The sequence below is a fragment of the Bos indicus x Bos taurus genome, unplaced genomic scaffold (assembly GCF_003369695.1).
Source record: "Bos indicus x Bos taurus breed Angus x Brahman F1 hybrid unplaced genomic scaffold, Bos_hybrid_MaternalHap_v2.0 tig00000306_arrow_arrow_obj, whole genome shotgun sequence".
Classification (NCBI taxonomy): domain Eukaryota; kingdom Metazoa; phylum Chordata; class Mammalia; order Artiodactyla; family Bovidae; genus Bos; species Bos indicus x Bos taurus.
The window spans coordinates 26359-46275 of NW_020867190.1; the positions used below are offsets into that span (position 1 = coordinate 26359).

Genomic DNA, 19917 nt, shown 5'->3' on the forward strand with positions numbered 1-19917 from the left:
TTTAGAATAACAAGAGATTTTAATATCTCCTGGTAGTTCATAAGCAGTCTCTGTGTCCACAAACCCAATTTCAAACGTCCGATGGTGGTGGGTGACAATGCAGCTTTACTTGGGGGTCAGCTACGGTAGCCATTTGGAGTTGGCTGTGAAATAATGCACACTGTGCTCCGTGGGTCCTCCTCTCTCAAGGGAGATATGACCTTATGAAAGGGGTGCCAGCGACCCTGAGTCCCCATCCAAGGCCATCAGGTATATTGTTGTCACTTGCTTAGTACACTTTGAACAACTTCTGTATCATTACTGGTATTCTCCAGGCCAGAGGTGCTGCAAAAATGTTGCAATGGGGGAAATAGATGATGTTTCCACTTTGGGACACTGAGGAGAGTTCAAGCTGTCATGGCGATTATGCCCTTGCCCTTGCCCATCTTATTCCACCTCTTACCATACCATGAGGTCCCAGCCCTTTCTGTCAGCCTTGGCTCCTGTCAGTGCATTCCTGGTCTATGTCTCCCCACAACCCCCTCCCCAGACCTCCATCCTGTCTCGTTTCCCTCCTCCCACTACCCTGCTCTGGGTATACCCTTTCCACCTGGCTCTGCCCACTGAACACCTGTAGGGTTGCCAGAAGAGGATTGAGACCTCTGCCATATCTGCCTTTGCCAGCTCTGGCCAGGCTAGTGGAGGTGTGTCCAGTAAGGCTGCCTGTGGGGAATGGTATGCCTCAAATGAGAGAATTGAACTACTCTTCCTGTTCTTTTTATATTCACTAGTCCCTTAGAGTTTTGTTTTGTTTTAGTGTTTTTCACTATTTTTTCCCTGGGGACTCACACATTTCACCTAAATGTTTCAGGATGTGCTCTAGACTTACACCTCGTATTCCACCATAACTAGTATATTAGTTATCTAATGCACTACCTATCTGGTGCCATATCTCCTTTTTTATTCCTAGTATTGTTTTTTTTTTTTTAACTTGATCATATTTCCAGGAGCTAATCCCTATAAATAATTATAAGATTAGCTTTTAGTTTTATTTATACTCCCTAAGTTTATATTTATGTAAACTTTCATTTTATTAATTACCACCGTGATTTCTTTGTTTTCTGTTTCATTTTCTTTGTGTTTGCTTCATTTTGTTCTTTTTCTGACTTCTTGAATTCCTAACTTGATTATTTTTTGGTTTTCCAGTCTTTTGTAATAGTAATGGAATTGAAACTATACACTTTTTTCTAATGTAGCTGTATCTCATAAATCTAGTCTGAAAAGTGCAAGTTCAAATTGATTTCTCACTCTGATTCTAGCTATTAAGGAATGTTTCTTAGTTTCTAATTGGTTACAGTAGTTTTGGCTAGCTTTCCTTTCTACTTTTATAATTATGGTTTTACTGTGATCAGAGAATGTAGCTTGTTGAATCTGAACTCAAAATATTACTCAAGATTTTCTTTGTGGCCCAGATTACTCAAGTGAGTTTTGTAAAACTTTCATGGATGTGAGAAAATATATTTTCTGTTAGGTACAGATTACTCATTAGGACTTTTCAGTCTAGTTTGATGATTACTTCTTTGCTCTGACTTTTTGTCTTTTTGTCTGCTCCAGCTGTTATGTTATCAAAAGACAGAATAAATGTTATAATACTTTCAACAAATCTGTCTTTGTAGCTCTCTTTTTGCCTGGCAGAGGTGGGAAACCCTAAAGCACGTATCTTAAACCATTTGGCACAATGCCACTATGTGTTTCTGTTTGTTTTGCTTGTCGAGTCCTTTTGACTTTGAATTTACTTTGCCAAGTACATCATCACTGCTTCTTTTATTTTGTAGCCACTAACCTTATGTGTGGGCTTCCCAGGTGACTCAGTGGTAAAGAATCCACCAGCAATACAAGAGAGATGGGTTCGATCCCTGGGTAGGGAAGATCCCCTGGAGCAGGAAATGGCACTCCACTCCAGTATTCTTGCCTGAAAAATTCCATGGACAGAGGAGCCAGGTGGACTACCATCCATGGACTCTCAAAGAGTCAGACACGACTGAGCAACTGAGGATGCACAACCTTGTGTATCCTTGCCTAAACCTTATTTTGTATTTTTTTCTTTGTTTAAGATATACTTCTTTTAACTATGTATAAGTATATATTTTTTGCTTTAATCTCACACTGTGTCTTGAGATTCAGTCCATTTAAATTTGTATAAGTATGATAATCTTTTGTATTCTATTCTCCTTATCAAATTTACTGTTTCCTAAATGCAACATTTTTTCTTTTCTTCTTCCTAATAACTTAATGATGTTTCTGTTCATTTTTGTCCCTCCCCCTTACCTCACTAATACTTTTTATGTTTACTAATTGTGCAATTACATATTTTGTTATTTCTAATAGGTGTTATTTATGTTTTCTCTATTATTTGATCAGAATATAACTAACCTTACTTTGTAGAGAAGGATACTCTGTCTTCCATATTTGTATCAGGAAGATGAACAGTATTAATTTTGGGATTTCTCTAGAAACATTTAAACTGCTATTTCAAGATTGTATTTTTCTTAGGTTAAGTCAATTCTGCTTTAAGAAAACTTACTTAGTATTTGTATTCAAAGTTCCCAGTCACTTTATCATAATTTGACTCTAGCTATATGAATGTGCACTTGAGGGTGTGTGTTTTACCACAACAGTTATTGCTAACCATTGTTTCACTTTCTTGAGATTTATCTTCTGATTCAGTATTCATTTATTTAGAATACTTCTTTTAGTGTTTTCATCAAATAGAATAAATTGGTGGAATAGTCTTCAAATTATTTAATGTCTGAACTTGTTCTTTTGCTCTAAGGAATGTTGTCTTGGAAGGAGGTATAGGATCTCTGCATTAGAGTCCTTCTTTTTAATTACACTTTTTATTTTGTATTGGAGTATAGCAGATTAACAATCAGAGAAGGCAATGGCAACCCACTCCAGTACTCTTGCCTGGAAAATCCCATGAGCAGAGGAGCCTGGTAGGCTGCAGTCCATGGGGTCACTAAGAGTCAGACACGACTGAGTGACTTCACTTTCACTTTTCACTTTCATGCACTGGAGAAGGAAATGGCAACCCACTCCAGTGTTCTTGCCTGGAGAATCCCAGGGACGGGGGAGCCTGGTGGGCTGCCGTCTATGGTGTCGCACAGAGTCGGACACGACTGAAGCGACTTAGCAGCAGCAGCAGCAGATTAACAATGTTGTGATAGTTTCAGGTGGAAAACAAATGGACTCAGCCATACATATATATGTATCCAAGAGTCCTTTATTGATGGCCTATGAGAAGTGGCTTCTAAGATGGCTCCCAATGATCCCAGACTCCTGGTATTCAAGGCTTTGTGTAATTCCTTCCATTTGTGTAACTCACTTCTAAGTAGTAGCATACCTTTAACATTGAGGAGATGCCACCTTCATGATTAGCTGACAAGAGATTGTAGGTTCTGTCTTGCTAACAGGCTCTCTTCCTTGTGGACTTAGTGAACCAACTTGCCATGTTGGGGAGGCCTATATAGCAGGGAACTCAGGATTGCCTTTGACAAATAGTATGAAACTGAGGCTCTCAGTCTAACAGCCCAAATGAACTGGATCCTGCAAACAACCACATAAATGAGCTTGGAAGAACATCCTTCCCCAGGTGAGCCCTCAGATGAGGCCCCAAGCCTAGCTGAGACCTTGATTGCAGCCACATGAGAGACCCTGAAACAGAGGATCAAGCTATGCTGTGCCTAGGATTTTGACCCACATAAACTATGAGATAATCAGTGCGTGTTGTTTTAGACAACTAAGTTTATGGGAATTTGGAGACAGACAGATAGGGACTGGAGGGTCAGTGATTTTGTGAAAGATACTAGGTTGGTTTCTGAAATGAAAACCATAGCATCCATCAGGAAAGTTCAGTGTTTGGCTGATCCAGGAGTCAGTTTTATAAACTATGTGGGTCATTAATTGGCAGTCTGGGAAGATGGACAATTGGAAACCTGCATGGGATGTGGCACTGCTGTACTTGTGTTGGTTATTATTATTCAATGTTGTAATAGTCATCACTGTGGATTAATAATATGAGGAGCCTGGCCATTCAAGTGATTAGGGGACTTTGAAGTGTCCTCTGGCAGTCCCTGTAGTCCATCCATGGATGGATTCTGCTGGTCAGTGATTGATTGGCAGTGAGAGGAATCAGGAGCATAGTTGCCAGGGATGTGAGGTGTGCAGAGACCAATTTTTTTTGAGTTGGTCAGTCACTGGGGGACTTGGTGCACACCCGGATTCCAGTGTCTAAGAAAGGAGAGAGGATGAGTTTGAGTTTTCGCCTCTGTCAGAAGAGGGAAATTTAGGCAGATTGCTGTGGATGTGCACTGAAATATGCAGAAGCTCAGTTTATGCCCACAAGATGTCCTCCTTCAGCCTGAGCATTTTGAGGACAATGGATAATAAGAATATTGTTTATTGGGAGCTGACCCAGTAAGGGGTTCAGAATCACAGACTGACTTTGAAGTCAGCTGATCTTGGCTTTAGTATTTCCTGGCCTTTCTACTTGCTAGTAGTGTGACCTTAGGATAACTGACTTAGCCTCACTGTGCTTCAGCAGCTTCTGCTGTCAAATGGTGCTAATGATAATCATTGTCACATAGCTGGCAAGGTTACAGTGAAAATTAAATGAGGTACCTGATATTGATCAGTAGGGCCTCAGGGCAGAGAAAGTGTGTCACAGGAGGGGCAGATTCCAGCCTTGTTGCCCCTGAAATAAATCACCATTCCGCTGTTGAGCGTGAGTACCACCTGGCTGGTGTCCCACATCCAGAGCCCTGCCTATTTCAGTGAAAAATGTGATGTAGTTGATGGAGGAACAGTGAGATGAAGGGTGAGCCCCATAGCCTGGGAGAGGGCGAGGTCCAGGGTGTCTGCAGGCAGCAATGTCCAGGTAGGGGTGACCACCAGCCCTAGCCTGGGAGACATTGCCCTCCCTGATGTCCAGCACTCCCCACTGGCTCTTTGCAAATGCTCAGCTCATCACCACCAGATCTTCCATTTTCCTGATCCTTGGGGATTTGCTAATTTCCCCTCTACGCTGATCTAGGGCAGAAAATCCACCCCCCCCCTTTTTTTGGAACTTAGAGGATGGCTAGGTAGTAGGGTGAGCACAGTCTCTAGGGCCCTTCTAGTTCTTCATCCTCTTCTCAAAAATGAATAAAGTGGCCTGAGAAGGTACATGAGTTGGCCACGTTCCTGGGGTTGTGACAGTAATGGACTGGAGCCAGGTCTCCTGACTGTGTCCTCCACCCTCCCCACACTCCAGCCAAGACCAGCTTTCCCACTAAAAGTTCCCCTTGAAATTGTGCAAACAGAGGAGGATGAGGGAGTCAGACCCTGCCCCACAGCTCCCTTCTTCTGACAGTCCTGAGTCTGCTGTCAACCCGGAGACAGGCTGGTTGTCACAGAGTCTCAGTCAGACAGTATATATTATAAAACTGCACTACTTAATTTTGTTTATTATATGGATATGAAATAGTTAAATGTATTTTATCATATAAATTCATATATGTATATAAAAATGTAAAATGTATATTTATATATATGGTTATATAAAAATAGTTTTATTTTTGTAACAGGAAGTCATACGCTCTAAGTAGAAAGAAGAAAATTAAAGTGACCTCTAAGTCTATTATCACCTAACTATCAATTCTATTAACATTTTGATGTTTATGGTTTCAAACTATTTTTCCTGGTATGTGCACGTGTGTCTGTTAATGAGTATTTAATATATTATTAATATATGCACACTTGGTTTATACGAAAACTAGAATTGTTTGTTTACCTTCAATTTTTGCTCTTTAGACTAACTTAAACATTTCTCCATGTTGGCAAATATTTTTGTATACAATTTTAACAGTTGTATAATATTGAGTTTTCGCATGTATCATCATTTTTATAACCAATATACTGTTAATATAGGCATCATTTTAGGAATCAGTGAACTAAAATAGACTGGAATGGGTGAATTTAACTCAGATGATCATTATATCTAACATAGTGGGCAAGAATCCCTTAGAAGAAATGGAGTAGCCCTCACAGTCAATAAAAAGAGTCTAATGTGCAGTACGTGGATGCAATCTCAAAAATGACAGAATAATCTGTTTGTTTCAAGGCATACAGTCAGTATCACAGTAATCTAAGTCTATGCCCCAACCAGCAATGCTGAAGAAGCTGAAGTTGAACAGTTCTATGAAGACCTACAAGACCTTCTAGAACTAACACCCAAGAAAGATGTCCTTTCATTATAGGGGACTGGAATGCAAAAGCAGGAAGTCAAGAGATACCTGGAATAACAGGCTAATTTGGCCTTGAAGGGCAAAACAAAGCAGGGCAAAGGCTGACAGAGTTTTGCCAAGAAAATACACTGCTCAGAGAAAACACCCTCTTCCAACAACACAAGAGAAGACTCTACACATGGACATCACCAGCTGGTCAATACCAAAATCAGATTGATTATATTCTTTGCAGCCAAAGATGGAGAAGCTCTATACAGTCAGCAAAAACAAGACCGGGAGGTGACTGTGGCTCAGATCATGAACTCCTTATTGCCAAATTCAGACTTATATGGAAGAAAGTAGGGAAAACCACTAGACCATTCAGGTATGACCTAAATCAAATCCCTTAGGATTATAGAGTAGAAGTGACATATAGAGTCAAGGGATTAGACCTGATAGACAGAGTGCCTGAAGAACTATGGACAGAGGTTCGTGACATTGTACAGGAGGCACTGATCAAGACCATCCCCAAGTAAAAGAAATGCAAAAAGGCAAAATGGTAGTCTGAGGAGGCCTTACAAATAGCTGAGAAAAGAAAAGCTAAAGGCAAAGGAGAAAAGGAAAGATATACCCACTTGAATGCAGAGTTCCAAAGAATAGCAAGGAGAGATAAGAAAGCCTTCCTCAGTGATCAATGCAAAGAAATAGAGGAAAACAATAGAATGGGAAAGACTTGAGATCTCGTCAAGAAAATTAGAGATACCAAGAGAACATTTCATGCAAAGATGGGCACAATAAAGGACAGAAATGGTATGGACCTAACAGAAGCAGAAGATATTAAAAAGAGGTGGCAAGAATACAAAGAACTATACAAAAAAGATCTTCATGAACCAGATAACCATGGTGGTATGATCACTCACCTAGAGCCAGACATCCTGGAGTGTGAAGTCAAGTGGACCTTAGGAAGCATCACTACGAACAAAGCTAGTGGAGGTGATGGAGTTCCAGTTGAGCTATTTCAAATCCTAAAAGATGATGCTGTGAAAGTGCTGCACTCAAACCCCAGCAAATTTGGAAAACTCAGTAGTGGCCACAGGACTGGAAAAGGTCAGTTTTCATTCAAATCCAAAAGAAAAGCAATGCCAAAGAATGTTCAAACCACTGCACAATTGCACTCATCTCCCACGTTAGCAAAGTTACACTCGAAAATTCTCCAAGTCAGGCTTCAACTGTACATGAACCGTGAACTTCCAGATGTTCCAGCTGGATTTAGAAAAGGCAAGACAAACCAGAGATCAAATTGCAACATCCGTCAGATCATAGAAAAGGCAAGAGAGTTCCAGAAAAACATCTACTTCTGCTTTATTGACTGTGCTAAAGCCTTTGACTGTGCGGATCACAGCTAACTGGAAAATTCTTCAAGAGATGGGAATAGCAGACCACCTGACCTGCTTTCTGAGAAATCTGTACGCAGGTCGAGAAGCAACAGTTAGAACTGGACATGGAACAACAGACTGGTTCCAAATAGGAAAAGGAGTACGTCAAGGCTGTATATTGTCACACTGCTTATTTAACTTCTATGCAGAGTACATCATGGGAAATGCCTGGCTGAATGAAGCACAAACTAGAATCAAGATTGCCAGGAGAAATATCAATAACTTCAGATGCGCAAATCACACCACCCTTAAGGCAGAAACCAAAGAGAAACTAAAGAGCCTCTTGATGAAAGTGGAAAAGGAGAGTGAAAAAGCTGGCTTAAAACTCAACATCCAAAAAATGAAGTTCATGGCATCCTGTCCCATCACTTCATGGCAAATAGATGGGCAAACAGTGGAAACAGCAAGAGACTTTCTTTTCTTGGGCTCCAAAATCACAGCAGATGGTGACTGAAGCCATAAAATTAAAAAACGTTTGCTCCTTGGAAGAAAAGCTATGGCAATCCAAGAGAGCATATTAAAAATCAGAGACATTATTTTGCCTACAAAGGTCTGGTCTAGTCAAAGCTATGGTTTTTCCAGTAGTCAGTCATGTATGGATATGAGTTGGACCAGAAAGAGAGCTGAGGGGCAGAGAATTGATGCTTTTGAACTGTGGTGTTGGAGAAGACTCTTGAGAGTCCCTTGGACTGCCAGGAGATCCAACCAGTCAATCCTAAAGGAAATGAGTCCTGAATATTCATTGGAAGGACTGATGCTGCAGCTGAAACTCCAATACTTTGACCGCCTGATGTGAATAACTGACTCATTAGAAAAGACCCTGTTGCTGGGAAAGATTGAAGGCTGTAGGAGAAGGGGACAACAGAGGATGAGATGGTTGGATGGCATGACCAACTCGATGGACATGAGTTGGAGCAAGCCCCAGGAGTGGGTGATGGACAGGGAAGCCTGGTGTGCTGTAGTCCATGGGCTCGCAAAAGTCGGACATGACTAGCAAATGAACTGTACTGATACTGTTAGTAAACATGTATGAAGGATAGTCTTGGTTTTGACAATTAGTAACACTGTAGTTACATTTCTGCATTTAAATCTTTGTGCATATACATGACTGATTTCTAGAAACTGAAGTCGTGGGTCAGGGTGTAAGGAAAGATATTTAATGACTTAGGAGGGGATAGTTGGTACACTTGGTCCCAGTGAGAAACCTGCCTTTTCTAAGTGTCACACAATCATATCAGTTACAGATACACAGCTTGTGGCCATAGAAAGGTGGTGCTCCTTGGGTCTCCCACAGGGTGTGACCCCCCAGCTGAAGTGTGGGTGTTTTCAGGCTGGTGAATCTGATCTCTACAATGCTTCTGACTTCAGAGACCAAGCTCCTTCCCAATAAAAGCAGGAAATAACCAAGTTTTTAATGAGTTATCATTAATTCATGTATTTGTTTTTTTGCACCCATTGCTTTCCCAGTGTCTTTAGGGGGCCTTTAAGAATCCCTGAAGCAAAATGTCCAGGTATGACTATAAATTTAGGTCAGAGCAGATATAGAGAGAATGAACAAAGTCAGCACCAGGAACTATTTTGACTGTAGACATTTGTGCCTGATAGTCCTGCAGAGTAAATAAAATTGAGCTATAAGCTTCTTTCTTACCTTCCTATTAGATGCAGCTGGAAAAGAAATAGTCATTTGCAAGATTTACATTGGTCACAGGTAGAAAATATGCCAATTCTTCCAGGGTAAATGTTTCCTGATAACTGAATTTCAAAAACATGTTTGATCTCCTTATGGAGTGTAGCTGAGTTAACCTTATACTTTATCATCTAAATCAGGACACTTTAGAATGGGAAAGGGGCATCATTAATAATTCTGGTGGGGGACTTCCTTCCTGGCGGTCCAGTAGTTAGGACTCTGTGGTCTCACTGCTGAGGATCTGGGTTCAATCCCTGGTCAGGGAACTAAGACCTCACAAGCTGTGCATTGCAGCCATTAATAATAGTAATAATGGTTATACCAAACAACAGGTGTAAACTGGACAAGGGGTCGCCCTAATGAAAAAGACAGAGTGTTATCGATAGTAATCTTGTTGTAAGTGTATTATAGTAATATCTGCCTCAGCCGTCTAGAAAATGGTTCTCACATATATATGTATCTCACATATTCTCTATCCATTCATTTGTCTATGTAGTCCTCATTTTTAGTAAAGAACAACTATTACTGCATGAACACTGAATTTCAGAAATTTCAATTATATTTTCTCCTACAAAATGTTATTTTATACTAGGTATTTAGTAACAGGTATACTGTTTTATACTAGGATTAAAACTCATTAAGGACTTCGCAGGTGGCACAGTGGATAAGAATCCACTTGCTGACACAGGGGACATAGGTTTGATTCCTGGTCCAGAAAGATTCCTGGAGTAGGAGTAGGGGGGGGTGTTTGGATCTGAGTATAGAGATCTGTGATATTTTATAGTGCCACAGTGGTACCCTCAGTTTATTGCATGGGAGCAAGACAGAGAAATTAACCAGTTGTTATGGTTCTTTATTTATGCTATGTACTTATAGTTTTTAGGACATGCCAGGCACTGTTCTATGTGACCCTGAAGTATGTACATACATATAAACTCATTTAATTCTCTCAGAAACCATATGAGCCAGATACTATTATACATTATTTAAAAAAGAAAACTAAAGCCCAGAACAAGTAAAAAATTTTATTAAGATGACATGGGTCATATGCAGGAGAGATTAAAACAAGGCAGCATATCTCCATTTACATAGACTCTCTGGTACCCATTTGGGGGCTTCCCTGGTGGCTCAGACGGTAAAGAATCCACCTGCTAATGCAGGAGACACAAGAGACACGGGTCCACTCCCTGGGTCGGGAAGATCCCCTGGAGAAGGGAACGGCAACCCACTCCAGTATTGTTGTCTGGGAAACCCCATGGACAGAGCAGCCAGGTGGGCTACAGTCCACGGGGTCACAAAGAGTCAGACACAACTGAGTGACTAAACATGCACCTACATAGTATCCATTTAGTTCTTCCAGCAGCTCAGCTTTACCCTAAGCAACGTACCAACTCACCTGGAAGGGAAAATCACTGATGCTTTGTACAGAAGATGAAATACATAAGTTTTAATATTAAATAGAATGAATAAGTTATGCTATTATCCCATTATACCAAATTTTAAAATACTGAGCCTGATTGGATCATGAAATCCAGTTTGCTTTCCTTTTTTAGTTAGGCTAAAATAGTGAAATCTAGAACTCTGTCTTATCCCTGCCAAACTTCATTATTCTTTCACGCCTATGCTGTATGTACTCTTTATAGCCACAAGCCTCATTTCATTTATTCTATAGATCTTAAGCATCGCAATTCATAGGAATAGATTGAGACTTTTCCCAACTTTCTACTTCTTTTAGTATATATGTACAAAATTCACTACAGCCAATAATATTTAGTTACAGCCAACACTATTCAATGTAAACAGTTAATGCCTGTGTTGAAAATAATTATCTTTAACAGCCTGAGCCCATAGACTTCCTTATTAGCACATAAATAGAGTCATCAGTCTGGAAACATAGCTATGAATATGAGTTTGTATTCTGCCAGTCGTGAAAGTGAAAGTCGCTCAGTCATGTCCAACTCTTTGCAACTCCATGGACTGAACAGTCCATGGAATTTTCCAGGCCTGAATACTGGAGTGGGTTGTCTTTCCATTCTCCAGGGAATCTTCCAAACCAAGGGATCGAACCCAGGTCTCCTGCATTGCAGGCAGATTCTTTACCAACTGAGCCACAAGGGAAGCCCAAGAATACTGGAGTGGGTAGCCTATCTGTTCTTCAGAGGATCTTCCTGACCCAGGAATCAAGCGGTGTCCTCTGCATTGTAGTCAGATTCTTTAACAACCGAGCTATGAGGGAAGCTGCTCGTCATGAACATGTCCTCAAAATATCCAGATTATTCCCCAATCCAATAATTATTCACATACACTTCTCCCATTAATTTGGCTCTCTCTGCTCTTTGTGCCAGTTCAAAATATATATATGTGATTCATAGATCAGTTAAAAGCACTATGCTCTGAAAATCAGTCCACAGTCTCACCACAACTTTAGGGAGACATAACTTTCTCTGAATTCTAGGTCCAATAGGAAATTTATCAAGGTCAAAAGAGTCAAGGTCAATATACAACACAGATTGTACCTGTGTATGCTATTAAGGAATTCTGGAAAGTAAGGAAAAATTACAATTCTATTTTATGATGGTATCAAAAACATAAGATAATTAGGGATAATTATAAGCATTTTCACATATAAATTATAGTATTAATATTTTGTTCTGGTGAATTGTTTATTTGTAAAAAAAAAAAAAAAAAATTAAAAGCAGACATTATCTATGCTGCCCACCTTGATGCTTTTTGAGTGAGAGTTGTCTGTTTCACTACAGTGATTAATGAACAAGGCTGGATTCTTTGTTTTTAAGCCATTTCCCCCTTCCTACTAACAATCTGTTTCTTCAAACTTTTTTTTGACAGACTTTTTTAAAAAACCCACTGAAACATCTCCAAAAAACTATCAATGTCAGTACTTGACCTGGTTTCTCCATTTTTCCACTAGAAAATTTAAGGATAAAATATTATTAATTTTTTATTCTTAAAGTTTTCTCATAAGTATAGGATGGAATATAATCATGTACCACACAATCTAAAAACATTATTTTTAAAGATATGTTTTTGGAAACAAAGTAAAAAATGATTAACATTGGTAGTCCCCAGGGAAGAGAACTGGGGAGTAGAGGTGAGAGTGAGATGTTTTAGTGTCTACTCTTTCACACATCTGAATTTCAAAGTTTGTGAATGTATCATCGCTCCAAAAATTTTAAATTAAAAATTAAAATAAATGGGGGAAATTTTTATTTGCTCTGAGTTCTATGGAATGGTGGGGGTGAGAAAAGGAAAAGAATATTAGATACTGGAGTGATTAAGGGCCCAATTTTATGGAACAGGTGAAGCCTGTATCTAAATAGAGCCCTAAATAATCAATAGCATAAACACAGAGAGAAATTTCCTATATAGGAAGCTTTAAGAAAACTGGAGTTATACATGAGTTGTGGAAGATATACAGATATAAGTTTGAGTTGGAAATAAGGGGCCTGCTGTCATTAAGAGGAAAATATAATTATCATGTGCTACATAATAGGGAGTAACTGCAATTTTATTTCATAAGGCTAGTACAGGATAAATGTCATGGTTTAGGTAATGAAATCTGTCAGTAGCACCTAAAATGAACTTGTCAAAAAATGGAATTAGTTATCCCATTAAGAACAGAAAAATCCAACCAGGATACAATATGGACTTGTTCTGTGGTGAGATAGATGGGACTTAAAAAAGGGGGGGGCATTTAAATAACACTTTCAAAAAAAGAGGAATTGCAGAGTGAAGAATATTGGAGAACAATATCTGATTTGGGCAATGATGATTCCAGGTAATAATATATTTGGAATGAAGGAACTGCACAACTGTGAGAAATGTCACTATACATAGGTAAATTCTGGTACTAAGGTACAGTCATAATGCAAGGACTAAAGGTATCACTATATGAGTCGGTAGAATAGGAAAATAAAACGTGTTCAGAGTGGATGGAAGATTCCCTTAAGGAAGGAAGAGCAGAGGACAGTAGACAGGGCCCTTCAGTTAGAGGGAATGGAAGGAAAAAAGTTTGTAAAAAGAAAACAAGGTACTCATCAACAAGGAAAACACAAAACAGCTACACTAACAAATGGATGGAACAGTAAGAACAAGCACCTCACAGAATGGAATCCTGCATGATAACAAATACAATTAACATTCAAAGTAGCTGACTATAAGAGAAATTGAAACACCACAAAGTTAGCAGCTGAGGATGAGGTATATAGGGTGATGAGCAAGAGTATACGATCTGATGTCATAGTTGACATATGTAAAACAAAATGAGGTTGGTTTTAGATGACACTGAGAAGCTGGAGGGGAAATGGAAAGAGATTGGAAGGAGCAAGGGCAGAATTGGTACTTTTGAAAGGAAGCAGATCCATGAAATCTGAATACATATGGACAAAAACTATGGTGGGGGGAGGGGCAGGACAAAAGAAGCACAAAATAGTAGGGAAGGAAAAAAATAACTAAGAAAGCAAGCTGCCTGCGATGGTAGTGTAACATATGATCTAGAGTACAGGGACAGGGGGAGAAGGGCAGATAGCTCTCCTGCCGAAAAGCCAAGCAAAGAAGACAGTGGATACTGGCAAAGGTCATACTAGGAGATGGCATTTAAGTATTAAAGGGGCTTCTGTCAACTCTGCCTAAGCAACTCTACAAGTTTAGAGACTCTTTTTTTTTTTTTTTACAGAAACAGTTTATAGTTTTTAATGAATCTGTAAATCAAAAAGCTCTCATTTCCACATAAAATCAAATTCCAGATCATGTAGATATTTATAGGACTAGTTTATCTAAAAATATATACAGGTTCAGTTGTAAGATGTTAACTAAAATTCTGTGACAAATATGCTTTTTCTTAAATACCAAGAACATTAGAGAATTAATGCAGAGTCCTAAGGATAATCTAGTAGTCACTAAGTTTTTCTCAAGTCTTCACTTAAGATGCTGTTATTTCTAGCACAGGTAAGCAGGCACAGTCTTCCATGCGATCAAACACTGGAATCTTGGATTGCTACCATAACAGCTGGCTTGCAAACAAGTAGCCAACCATTTTAAGAATGTTCTAAGTAAACAACTTGCAAACCCTAGGGATGGATAAACCCTCAGAATGCATTAGCAATCATAGCAACTGCACAGGCTATTCTTCTGAAATGAGATCTCTCAAAGCAGTATAGTTCAAAATAAAAGATTTTAATTAAAATTGGCACAGGCACAATTTTCACACCAATTTGTGTATGTCAAGCATTTAGTGACCATTTCCAATTGAAAAAGTGAAATAGAAAACCACATGCCATGTTTCATTAACTACAGAGCCATCAACTCAGAAGACTTTCTGCTGACCACAGCCAGTTGACAGGGAAATGACTTCGCTGCTCATCTTTGGCTTATCTTCTGTTCCTCACTGAAGTTTAAGAATGTTTCATTTCACTTTTGGTGTTGTCACTTTTGCCTGTGGGGGTTTGGGCCTGCTGACCCTCCCCACTTGAAGAGGAAGCCTGCTGTTCTGCTTTCTGTTTTAACACTATCCAATCAAATGCATAATCATGTTGGTAACTCAGTTTTCGGAAAAGCAACCGAAAAAGCTGTCTTAGGTACCTGTAATCTGGGGCTTCCTCAAAGGACAGCCTGAGACAATACTTTAGGTACATGGCAAATTCTATAGGAAATCCCTTACATAAAACATCAACTGGTGTGGTCATCTTCATTTCACTGATCTTTTCACATTTTTGCTTCAATGTTGCAGCTTTTAGGCCTTGCCATGGCAGGCTGCCTCTATTAAAATACATCAAAACATATCCTATTGATTCCATGTCATCTCGGCGACTCTGTTCAATACCAAGATGGGCACTGATGCTAGCACAAAAAGGAGTGCCAATGAAACTTTTACCAGATCTGTGGGGTATGTGTTGCCCTGTTCTGTTGTCTCTGTACTTCTTGGCCAAACCAAAATCAACAAGGAATAATTTCTTCCACTGTGGGCCAGTACCCATTAGGAAGTTATCTGGTTTAATGTCCCTGTGTATAAGATTGCGGGAATGCACATATTCGATTCTACTTATCATCTGATCAGCTAACATAAGTACAGTTTTCATTGAGAACCTTCTTGAACAGAAATTGAAGAGATCTTCAAGGCTGGGTCCCAAAAGATCCATCACTAGCACATTATAGTCAGTTTCCTGACCATACCACCGTATCTGGGGGATGCCAACCCCACCTTGAAGAAAATTATAGAGTTCCTTCTCATGTAGCAATCGCGGCTGCCTGGTATTCTCCGATTCTAATTTTACTGCCACCTGCTCGTGGTTGGTGAGGTCTATCGCCAAATACACGTGCCCAAAGGAGCCAAAACCAATTTCCCGTACCAGTTTATATCTTCCTCCGACAAGGACATCAGTTTTGGGTCTGCTGCTGCTCGCCATCCTGAGAGACAAAGATGGGGTTGGGGTTAAGCTCCGCCACCTCTAAGCGGACGATGGACGCCCCTAGGGCTCGTCCACAGAGAAAGGCTGTGAAGGCAGGTAGGTTTTGAAACAGAAAACTCTGACTGTTTCTCAGCATTACAGGGCCCAGAATCGGCCAAGGGGAACCCGACCACCGCTACTGTTAGGTTTCTTTTCACCAGCCCACAGACTGTTGAGGGGGTTCTTACCGTTAACAGGCTGAGCCTCTGGCTTCTGGCTTCCCGTTAACGGCCTCGCCTTCACGGCGACTTCGGGGGCTGGTACAGGTGAACCGTGAAGTTATGGCGGCGATACCGCTACCACCACTGCCGCCGGCTCCCGCCAGGAAGGACAGGGGCCTGATCACTCCGCCAACGCTGCCATCTTGTTACAACGGCTGCAGCCAACAGAAAATGCCCCGAGTTCCGGGAAGGCGCTTCGTGACGCAGAGAACTCTGGGAAGGGAATCACGGGCGCTCTTAGAACGTTCAAGACAGATTATCTGCAGAGCCTTTCAAAGGCATCAGCCTGTCCTAGAAAAACAGATCTACTCCACGTCCCCCATCTACTCAGGTCACACATCTGAGCAGCTCTGATGTGGGGTTTCCTCCTCCAACGTCCAGGGGCCCTCTTCTTGCTCCAGCTTGAAGATGACCTCTGGTTTGGGAACTTGGTTCCCTGTGAACAGGACACGATACAGGATTGGGTCCAGTTAATTGGGTTTCAGGGCCTTTCAACCACGCTTCTATTTGCTCTTCAGGAAAGTAATTCCATTTCCCTGGGAATAGAGTAATAATCACAGAAGTGTAAAAGGACTGAAGTATCTCGGGCAAATCAAAGATGACACCATTACACACTTCAGATGCCCCAGAGCACTCAGCAGCTGAGAATGGAAGCAGCGTCTCTGAGGCCCCTGGCAGGGGCACAGGGCAGCTGTGCTTACTCACCCACTGCGCACAGTTGGCTGTAGGTCTCCAGTGTCACATCCTGGTACAGGCACCTCTGTACAGGGTCCACGTGCGGCCACTCCTCTCTGCTCAAGTCCACAGGGACGTCCTTGAATGACCTCTGTTACAATACAGTCCCATTCGAGGTGACATGGTGAGCACCGGGGGTTGGATGGAAGAGAACTAGGAAGTTAGTTGTCTTTAATGATTTTCATCATGATATGCTATGCTTATTAAATACCTAGTTATACCTAACATTGTGCAGGGTAAAAATATCTAAAGCTGTTAATTTCTCTTATTCATGATGTGTTAAATTCAATCAGTAAATTATTATTCAGAAATTAAGATGAAATTAGCTTTTCTAAATCTTCTAGTTCTTTTAGGAAATACCTAGAATTCATTTCTTAAACAGGTAGGTACCAGACATGCTAGGTTCTTTGGCCAGTGCTGTGTGCTAATTCGCTTCAGTCCTGTCCGACTCTTTGTAACCCCATGAACTGGAGCCCGCCAGGCTCCTCTGTCCGTGAGATTCTCCAGGCAAGAAAACTGGAGTGGGTTGCCCTTTCCTTCTCTGGGGGATCTTCTTGACCCGGGGATGGAACTCGAGTCTCCAGCATCGGCCGGAGGAATCTTTACCACTAGCGTCACCTGGGAAGGGTATCTGAGACCTCAGCAAAAACACAGTTATGCCTATTTCTCCCACCTGTTTCTCTGAGGCAAGCTAGACTTTTTCTGTCAAGCACCTACAAATTTCTCCAGCCTCTACCCGCTGCCCAATTCCAAAGTCACTTCATGTCTTTTTAGGTGTTTCTTATAATAGCACTCCACTCCCAAGTACAGAAAGCCGTTTCCTAGGACTGTTGTAACAAAGTATCACAAACTGTGTGGCTCAGAACAATAAGAATTTCTTGCCTTGCAGTTCTGAGGGCCAGAAGTCTAAAACCAAGGTGTCAACCAGGTCATGCTCTTGTTGAAGGTGCTAGGGAGGGATGTGTTCCATGCCCCTCTCCTGGTTTCTGGTGGCCTCAGGCATCTCTTGTCCTATAGACGCATCACTCCAATCACACGGTCATCTACTCCTTGTGTGCCTCCACACGGTCTCTCTTGTGTGTTTGTGTGTCTCTGTGTCTGCACTTCCCTTTTTTGTAAGAAAGCCAGGCATATTGGATTAGGGCCCACCTAACGACCTCGTTCTAGATTGATTACTTCTGGAAAGACCCGACAGGTTCCTGCTGTGAGCTGTGTGCTATGCCGGGATTCGTGGTCTCTGGAGGAGAGGAATTCGATCCAGGGCAAGAGACGAGGCTTCCCCACTGGAACCTTTTGGGTAACAGAATTTTATTAAAGTATGAGAGAGAGAGAGAGAGAGAGAGAGAGAGAAAGCTGCTGACATGGACATCAGAAAGGGGCAGAAAGAATGCCCCCTTGCTAGTTTCTGGCAAGGTGTTTTATGTCTGTTAGCAAGCTTATTAATCAGATAAGAGAGACACCTCAAGGCTGAGGGAGTTTCACCAGGCCCCTCTCCCACAATATGCATTTTTGAGATAGGATGGACCAAGGTGTGTCATCCGCCGGCCATAAAACAATTGACATGAATACTGGTTTCTTGAGCCATTATCAGCCCAAGGGTTGAGAAAAGAAAAAAAAAAAAAAAGTAGTTAGTCTTAGGCAGAACCATTTTGAAGAAAGGCAGGTTCCAAAGCAAATACATGGTTTCATTAACATAGCTTAAGAAAAACTTTTCTGTAAGAAAAACATATTGGTTAGCTCAAGGGAGAACTAGGTGTCGTCAACACATATAGAGAACAACAACAACAACAAAAAAACAAGTCTGCCATTTACAGTTTATTTTCTCCTGCTGCTCTGGGACTTCTGGCCTTCCTCCCTGTTACCGTCTCAGGCCCTATTTTTAATTAAGGTCACATTCAGAAATAGTAGGGGTTAGGACATCAACATATTTTCTTGGATGGACACAATTTTACTCATAACAGAGTCCTCAGGAAGGAGGAAACAGAGAGAACAGGCTCCATCTTGAAAGCAGGACTCCATCTTGGGCCGGACTGTGGACTTTGAGCTATAAGCCCAGTATCTGTGGAAATGACATACCAACTGGAAAACCAGGCCCTCTGGATGAAAGAGCCCCAGGGCTCGTACCTAGACTCTCTGTTCCTGAAAGAATACCCTAATTATCTGTGTAACCGAATAGAATCATAAATTCTATTGTGCTTACTGGGGTATGACCACAGGCCTATTGGTAATTGTCCACTGTTAACTACCTAGGCTTAAGGCATATGAATCATGGGTTAACTTAGAGTGTATCTTTCCTTTGTTCAGACTAGTTTCAGGGAATTTGGGGAGGTGGGTTTCGGCGTGTACACTTAGGGTATATAAGGTTTTCAGAAAAACTGGTCAGTGTCCTTGGCTAAGAGGAGACTCTGCCTTGGGCCTGCCGGTGTAATAAACTGCACTCCACTATCTGCGTTGTCCTTCTGAGTGAGTTTGTTTCCCAGAACGCGTGGCTACAACACTCATAGAGTCACAGGGTAGCTGTGCATACCCAGTGAGAGGAGGTGGCTGTAGTTTTCAGCGTCATGTCCTGGTACAGGAACCTCTGAGCAGAGTCCAGGTGCTGCCACTCCTCTCTTCTGAAGTCCACGGTCATGTCCTCAAAGGACACTGACACCTGTAAACACAGCCCCATTTGGGGTGACCAGGTCAGCACAGGGGGATAAGGGAAAGATAGGAAATTGTTTTTAGTGATTTTTACCATAATACCCATAGGCTATGCCTTTCAGAGGCCTACTTACACGTAATGCATAGAATGAAAATATCTAGTCATAAATTTCTGCCACCCATTGTACATAACAGTCGTTCGTTTTTAAAAATTATACTTTTTATTTGCTATCTATTTTATACATAGTAGTGTGTATACCTGACTCAGTTTGCTGTAGAGCAGAAACTAACACAGCAGTGCAAACCAACTATACTCCAATAATAAATAAATAAACAGTGTGATTGAAAGGGGGGAAAATAATCATTTTGTCCAGGATTTGAAGTTTGTTCTACTTTGTTGCTCATGTTCATGGGAAATTTGTGTTTTATTCGTTTTTGAAGGAGGCATGTATACTTTATTAAAATGTATTTATTTATATATCCTTGGCT

The 19917-nt window shown here is 41.0% G+C and overlaps 1 protein-coding gene across 4 annotated transcripts; it reads right to left on the reverse strand.

Moving 5' to 3' along the window:
* Nucleotides 1-14537: 14537 nt before the first annotated feature.
* On the reverse strand, nucleotides 14538-19702 carry LOC113888630 (casein kinase I). 4 transcript variants are annotated; one of them, XM_027535672.1, is made up of 5 exons: nucleotides 19313-19684; nucleotides 17668-18844; nucleotides 16756-16876; nucleotides 16018-16586; nucleotides 14538-15788 (listed from the first exon to the last, which is right to left on the reverse strand). In XM_027535672.1, exon 5 carries the CDS (start codon nucleotides 15785-15787, stop codon nucleotides 14777-14779), a length of 1011 nt encoding a protein of 336 aa, XP_027391473.1. In that variant the 5' UTR covers nucleotide 15788; nucleotides 16018-16586; nucleotides 16756-16876; nucleotides 17668-18844; nucleotides 19313-19684; the 3' UTR covers nucleotides 14538-14776. The 4 variants fall into 4 exon arrangements, with proteins under 4 accessions (XP_027391473.1, XP_027391472.1, XP_027391474.1 ...); XM_027535671.1 differs by lacking the exon at nucleotides 17668-18844; XM_027535673.1 differs by lacking the exon at nucleotides 19313-19684 and having other exon boundaries at nucleotides 16018-16486; nucleotides 16756-18159.
* Between the last annotated feature and the right edge of the window lie 215 nt (nucleotides 19703-19917).